General features: G+C 47.4%; 1 protein-coding gene across 1 annotated transcript in view; it reads right to left on the minus strand.

The window, feature by feature from the left end:
• Window positions 1-7,471, minus strand: part of PLOD1 (procollagen-lysine,2-oxoglutarate 5-dioxygenase 1) — a 62,046-nt gene that overhangs the window by 6,979 nt on the left and 47,596 nt on the right. The window contains exons 7-17 of the mRNA XM_019511544.1: window positions 7,232-7,329; window positions 6,522-6,623; window positions 6,240-6,371; window positions 5,818-5,939; window positions 4,848-4,952; window positions 3,759-3,884; window positions 2,378-2,519; window positions 1,870-1,983; window positions 1,488-1,553; window positions 1,009-1,113; window positions 297-443 (exon numbers count right to left, since the gene is read on the minus strand). Of these exons, the coding sequence (XP_019367089.1) occupies window positions 297-443; window positions 1,009-1,113; window positions 1,488-1,553; window positions 1,870-1,983; window positions 2,378-2,519; window positions 3,759-3,884; window positions 4,848-4,952; window positions 5,818-5,939; window positions 6,240-6,371; window positions 6,522-6,623; window positions 7,232-7,329 (1,259 nt within the window). The remainder of the gene's footprint in view (window positions 1-296; window positions 444-1,008; window positions 1,114-1,487; window positions 1,554-1,869; window positions 1,984-2,377; window positions 2,520-3,758; window positions 3,885-4,847; window positions 4,953-5,817; window positions 5,940-6,239; window positions 6,372-6,521; window positions 6,624-7,231; window positions 7,330-7,471) is intronic.

A 7,471-nucleotide genomic window follows, 5' to 3' on the forward strand; every position in this document is an offset into this window, starting at 1 on the left:
GTTGCTCATCAGGTCTGTAACGCACAACAAAGGCCAGCTCAAATTGCGTCTGCCGGAGAGAAAAGAAACCCATAAACATATTGCCGGTTACAGCTCTCAGAGGGCATTCAGCTATGGGTTATGGGTATACCCTTGGTGTAATATCCAAAGGTATTGTACTTTCTCACATACAGCACCCCCCCCCCCCGAAATAAAGCATGCATCTTATTTTTGGAAGGCAGAATGTACAATAAAGATTTTTCAGTCACGACCGACTGTGTGACAGTGTCCAGGAAGCATGGTTTTCAATGCCTAACCTTAGTATAGTAGCCTGGGTACAATTTCTCTGTGATGGGAGCAATGTATTCCAGAAGGAACTTGTACCACTCCCTTTCAAACTTTATTTGGTTCATGTGAATGTCAATAGTTGGGACGTTTTCATATCCTCCTTGTATTCTGTTGTCCTGTAATTGAAACACCAGAGATATTTGATGATTAGTATCTTGAAGCATACAAATACTGGCTTCTGATGGTAACTTAATGTTATATCTCTAGCAGGCTTTCCAGGCCTGTGAAGTTGATTGCAGGCATTCATTAAGCCTAAGAATAAGCAGGTATTATAACCCCCATTTGACAGAGGGGTGCTCAGGGCACAGGGAGGTTAGGGCCCACATTTTCAAAAATGGTCACCATCTCAGATGCTCAAATATATACATGTGCAGCAACACCAGTAGGAGTCAATGGAAGCTGCTGAAGCTTGTGACCTCTGAGAATCCAGTCTACTTCATCTCAAACAGGGAAGCAGGGGAAAAAAAAAAAAAAAATCAACCAAATAATTAAAAATTTGGGCACAAGGACAAAATTATGTGGTGAGTCAGGTGCAGACCTGGAAACAGAACTCGCAGCCCTGACCCAGCCCCTTATTTTAATTACTGCATTAAACAGTCTCCTGTAGTGCGCTGCAAATGCTACCAGATACTCACTGCAAGTGGCAAAAACTGTAACCCAGAAAGCCCCCAGTTTTCTTACCACATTCCCTCCAGCAGACCATTGGCCAAAATTCTCCATTTCTTCTACCAGCTCATCACAGGCAGTGTCAGTGAATATAGGGAACCAGTAAACATCTGGGCAAGGCTAGAGAAAGAGACAGAACACATGAAAACAGGAGGAGGGTAAAAATAGAAGGCAGAGAGACAGAGCTGGACAAGAGGAAGAAAGCCAGATGATTTAGGTAAGAGGAGGAAGAAAGGCAAGTTGAATGAATATTTAGGATTTGGTCATGCTGGGTTGGGTTCTGCCTTCTGATTCACGTGCCCACTTTCCAGTGGAGTTGACAGACCCAAATATATGCTGCTGGCAGCAGGATTTGTCCCTAAGGACACCTGTAAACTAAGAGAGGATCACTATTTTTTCGACTGAAGTTCTCTGAGGCAACCCCATCTCCAGTGGAATTACTTCCTACAGAAGCAGGAAGGCCTTGCTGAGGAACAGGGACAGTACTTTCTTACCATCTCCACAAGCTTCCCTTTCAGGGCTGCTGTGTAGTTTTCATGGATGTACTTTTCTTCCCAGTCCTGTGGTAAAGATAAGTAAAGGGTCACTTCTGTGAAGCCTGGATATAGTATAAGGTCATATGCAGTCATAACCTTCCTTCTGTTTGCAGAGAGAGGAAGCAGAGGACAGTTCATGGGCTCTGAAGCTCTGGGGCCCAAAGGTCTTTACGAGTCAAATGCCCTTCCTCAAAGCCCTGCAGTTCTGCTTCAATGAAACCCTTACAGAAAAAATCTCACATAGAAAATCCAGGCTCTGTTATCTGATGAGAATGCTGGAGCTGGAGCTTCTTACCCTACCCCAGTGTGACAGATCCACTCACCATGCAAGGTACCTCACCTCTGGGTTGCTGAAGATCTGCCAGAGGTCATTGTGGAGATGAGTTGTTTCATAATTCTCCAGAGAAAGTATGTGTCCAAACAGATGCCGGTTTGTCAGGAACATGAAGACCCCCTGCAAGAGAGAGCGAACCAAAATCAGGCTGGGACAGCCCAGAGTGGATGATGGTGCAAGACAAATTTCTGGGCCTCTTTCTGGTTGCAATGGTACTATGCCCCCATCCAGTGTGCTCCCAGCTGCCTGTCTAAAGTGTGTGTATGCAGTTCCCACTGACATCCATTTTCAGAGCTGCATGGGTGGGTCAAAGGCAGAACTGATCTCTGGTTACAGTAGCCCCCATCTGTATTTACAGGCCACAGTCAGAGATCCCTTCCCAGCTGGTATGCAGGATTTCATCTCTTCCCACAGAATAGGCACAGAGGTAATGGGGGCCCCAAAACCTCTCATTCCTGTCATCTCCTCCCAGCCTCAGCTCCCTTCAAGTAGCCACTTGCTTTTCTCTACTGACCCGATCCCGGACATTCTGGCAGAAAGCCATGTCTGCATCCAGCTTGCTACTCTGGAAGAGATTTCCTTGGTCGAGTTCAGATCTCAGGGTTTTGCCTTTTATCAGATAGATGCTGGAAATGTAGGGAACGTTCCAGATCCCGCTGCAAGATGGCAAAAGGGAGGGTTAGACACAAAGCAGCAACAGGACAAAGACGGCAGGCCACTGCGGGCTCACAAGCCAAGTACATGCCACCCCTGCTGGGAACTGTGGGGAAGAGGTGCATTGATAGGTGTGGCCCATCCAGGCAGTATTAGCAAGTGGCCCACACCTTTTGGGCAGCACAAACCCTTGGCAACCGCAAAGGTCAAGGAACTATAGCCACATGTTCCTGTTGGGTACACCATTAAGGGCCTGAGCCACTTCCTACTGAGTCATTCCATGGATTTAAAGGGAACTAGAGCAACTGTCAGGGCAAAAGCCAACTCCCAAATCAGAATATTACTACAGCACCCTAAATCCTTAAATCAGGACCTCAGCTGTGCTGGTTGCTATACAGAGACAGCCACAGAACAAGAAGTTGGTCACAATTCTCTCTCCAACCTCCGTTGAGGGATCTGAACCTTTCAAAAACATCAAGTATCCAAAAGGCCCTCTACAATACCCTCCTCTCCATTTCTAGTAAAGCTAAGGGGCAGACTTGCTGCTCCCATCCCAAAAAGCAGCGTAGTACATAATTACCCATTGAGGCCTCTCACATAAGTAGAGGCTGCAGGATTGGGTCTCAAAGGGCTAAGGGCTAGACTGAACCTGAACATATCAGTATAAACACAGTTGCTATTTTTGAATATTAGCTTGTCACAAGATCAATTTAAAAAATCCTGCAGCCACCCAGCAAAATGCCATGCAGGAACCCCAGGAAAAGCCCCTCCAGGCTGCACACAGCATCACCAATAAGACTGCATACTTACAGCACTATGCATCTGAGAACCACACAGCTTTGCAAATATTGTGTCGTAAAGGATGCGCTCACGTGGGATAATTAACACCCCTTTGTCTATTGTTCATAGGGATAGGATGTGGACAGGAGGGTGAGGTATGTGTGAGGAGATCAGGTGACTTGTCCAAGATCAGACCATGAATCTATGATCCATGAACCCTAGTGCTCAGCCCCCAGCTCCAGCCACTGGACCAATATTCCTTCTAGTGTGTATGGCAGCTAAAATAGCTCCAAACTGAGAGACCAACCTTCCTTTCCTTTTCTTATATAGTGACTGTCTATTACTCTTGTACCTGGCTTCCAGTTAGCTTTAAACTGATTTAAAGCTACAAGCTCCCCAGCTGCTGAGTTTGTACCAAGCCAACCTTGTATAGAGAGGATTCTGACCCTTGCCATACTCACACCCTCCGCCTTTGAACGATATCCACGTAGTCCTCCGAGCGGGCATAGTATCCCTCAGGGCTCAGGGCCCCCCAGAAATTTGACCACAACTTCCCATGACGGCTCACCAGTGGGGCAATCACCTGTCTGTGGGTACAAGGGGAAGGAAAGATTGCAGGGAAGGGTGTTATCATGGGAGGGAAAGTGAAGGATTTCCAAATCTGAAGGCCATGAGGAGCCATTCTCCCCATACATACAGATACTGCTCTCACTGAGTGTGACAGAGGTACCTGTGTAAGGAAGGGCAGGCTTCAGCCTTGAGCCTGTACCTAACTGCAGCCTGTAGTCAGTCCACTCTGAAACATAGTCCCTGGCTCCTACACAACCTTTTCCTTAAAGATGGGCAGGGGAGGAAGGGGTAAAAATATTTCATTCAAGACTATTCTTGCCCTTTTCTACTCTACTTGACTTTTCAATATTGCAAGCATACTTAAAACTCTGAACCACAGATGGCAAAGAAAGGAGAATCAGGTCCCATTCACAGCCTCTGTGGCTTGGAAGTTTCTAATGACCAGTGATCTTAAAATTAATTCCCTAGACCAATACTGTAAACCAGTCTTGCATTACTGAAGTCAACAGAGCTCCTTTACACTGGATCTGTCTTTCTGAATCCAACTCTTTTGCACTTTTTCTTCCCACTCCCTAGACTCCCACCCTCGATTCAGATCCAGATTTCCCTATCTCTACAGTGGGCTATACCAATAACCTACACCTGAATTTAAACCTCGGATTTCAGAATGTTTGAAATGTGGATCCAAATCTGGATTATAACCCAAATCTGGTTTGGAAAAAATGATTCTGATTCTTGACCATCTGTTTCCAACAACGTAGGTTGATTTGGTCTCTGCTCCAAAGAGGGAAGGGCAAAATCAGGGATGGTTTTACATCTAAGGCCTGCTATTTGGGTCCAACTCTATGGTAACCAAGCCTTACATTCCATTCTCAGCAATGTTCTCTTATCCCTTTCCTATTTCCCAAGGATGGAGGCCGTCACCATGTCACTCCACCCGAAACCTGCCCAGTAAGGACTGCTCACATGGAACGACTCACTTGTTCTGTTCAATCAGGATCCGCACAGTCTCCGGGTTCTTCAGAACCACATCAGCATCCAGGCTGAGGTAATACTCACAGCTGGGGTCCTGTCTGCACAAATCCCTACAGACAGAGTCCAAAGGTCAGGTGGAAATCCACTTGGGACAGAGCAAGAATAAACAGGATAACAGGAAAGGCTTTTACAATGATCAGGGCTTTCTCTTGGAGGATCACAGTGTTTTTCTTCTCCAGTTTGTGACTGCAGATCTACTCCCTGTCCCACATCTGGGGGGGGGAGCTTTAAAACCCTATGTCTGAGCAAAGAAGTAAAAGGTGTCTGGTTATTTCCCTGCAGAAGAACCCTGCCATGGATGAAAAAGTGTGGCTCAGAACATGAGATTTTCTCTGATAGGAGGGGGTGTGGGCTGGGGGAGGTTGTTGCTCTGGAAGATTAAATGAACAATGAACATGATCCATCTGAGGCCAGAATATTTGCACACAGACTGTGGGAGGCTGTTTCTTTTGCCTGCAAATCTAGCCTGGCTTCTATATACATCAGCTGGACAGTATCATGGGCCAAGACATTTCCTGCCAAGGACAGGCTGCAGAGCTGGGAAAGCTGATGCCACGTGGTCAGGGGGTGCATTTTGAGAGAGAAGCTTTTCAGAACAGCTGGTCAGAGAACCTCTTCTGCAAGGGGGAGGCTTTCAGTGCTGTCAGTCCAGACAAGTTCCATCTAAACAAGCACATTAGGGGAAGTGTAAGTGTTTCCAGTGTTATGCAAGGCCCCATTGCTAAATCTGGCATTACCCCGTAGAACTACAAAGCTATGCCTGAAACTTCTTCTGAGCCCTTCTGTTCTAATGCCCACGGACCGCCTAGCCTGGATGCAAAAAGCCCCTCCTAGTAAGGAGAAGCTTGTGTTGCTGAGCTTAGACTGTAGGTATGTTCCTGAAACCTGGCCATTCCCCCCAGTCTCTTCCCTTACATGCCCAGGTGACGGGCTTCAGCATTCTCCAACTGGTCATCTGGCCCAATCACTTTGATGGCGCGATACTCTTTGCCGTGCTCCTTGACAAACGTGTCCACCTGTAACCGGTGATGTTCCTCCTACGCAGAAAGGAAAATGAGCCAAGAGTAAGCTACCAGTGCCCACAGGAGCCAAGTCAAAGCTCACCAGGAGGCCAGCTCCAGAGACTCTGGCAGTGCCAAAGTACATGACCTGTACTTTTCCTTCCTTCTTCATGGCTGGAGAGAGGCAATGCATGTACCTCTAGCAAATGAGCACATCAGCCGTGTCTCACTTACAGATCCCTGGAGTTTGGGGAGAGGTTGCAAAAGCTTCTGGGATGTGGCAGGGGTTATGCTTTCCCTTGTTTGCCAGCACATCCAAGAGCTGATGCGACTTACATGGTTGTGAATGAAGAGCTGAGTCTGTTTCTTTGGGTAGTGGAGGGTCTGAAGCCTCTTAAGGAACTGGGAGAAGAAGGGAGTAGGCTGCTCGATAAAAATCCCTATCAGAATGAAGGGCAACTCCTCATCCTGCATTCAACAAGACAGATAGAGACATGAGGGCTACCATTCAGCTCCAAACCCCTGCCCACACCTCCCAGTCTCCAGGGAAGCTCCAGAACATTTTGAGCTGCAGACATAGGAACCCTCTTCTGTAGCTTGCACCAGGTCAGTCCTTACCTTGTACCCGGCGAGACTTCTTCCATCTTCGTCACACACAGTGCAGCCTGTCTCAAATGTCCAGATCCGTGGTATGTAATTTCCCAGGTAGTTCAGCTGCAGCTACAAAAGCAAAGCCCCCAAGCTCTCAGTAGTAAGATAGGTAAGACTTGTCCCCCAGCTGCTTGTCTCAGACCAGTTCCATCATCAGCCTCAAGTCCCTTCTCCCCCTTGCAAGAAAACAGCTGACACAGGTACAGGGCTGGAGGTCTAGCTTCATGTAGTGGAGAATACTGATGTGTTGAGACAGTGCATGATGTGGAGCAACAGCACAATTCAGTCCCCATGGGCCATCAGACCTTGGCATCTAGGTGCTGAGACTGGTAAGAAGTGGACCAACGGTGACAGTTAGTGCTGTGCATACCCAGCCAGTCAGAGCCCGACCACAACCATAGGCTTATGACATGTTGGACCTGAATGTTCATTATGTGAGGACACTTGATCTTGGTTTGAACCAAGGACCCAATATCAAAGAGCTCCCTATTTTGCCAAAGTATCTGGGGTCATCCAATCCCCAGTGAATTACAGCTCTCTGGGGGGATCAGATAGTACGTGGAAACAGGACCCTAATTTCCCAGCAGTCCCCCAGGATGCGCTTCAGTAACTCCACCCAGAAAGAGATCTGTTGCTATGAGTTCACACCTAACCTCCCTCTCCAGACTCCTGCTTACCTTGGTGGGTCCATTGCCATGAATCATCACAGGGAGGGTGTCATACAGTAAATTTCTTGCTCTCACTCGGGAATTTTCAAACTTCAGAACCACCTCATCTGGAAATCACATCACAACAGCATTATCTGTAGGATGTTTTAGGAGCAGCTGACAACATCCTGACTTACCTGACCCTCTGCTGCAAACTGTAGCTGGAAAGGTTGTGGAGGGTGGGGGAAAAAGGCTGGTCAACCATCTACT

Source organism: Gavialis gangeticus, unplaced genomic scaffold (assembly GCF_001723915.1).
Source record: "Gavialis gangeticus isolate Ggan-Ray unplaced genomic scaffold, GavGan_comp1, whole genome shotgun sequence".
NCBI lineage: Eukaryota > Metazoa > Chordata > Crocodylia > Gavialidae > Gavialis > Gavialis gangeticus.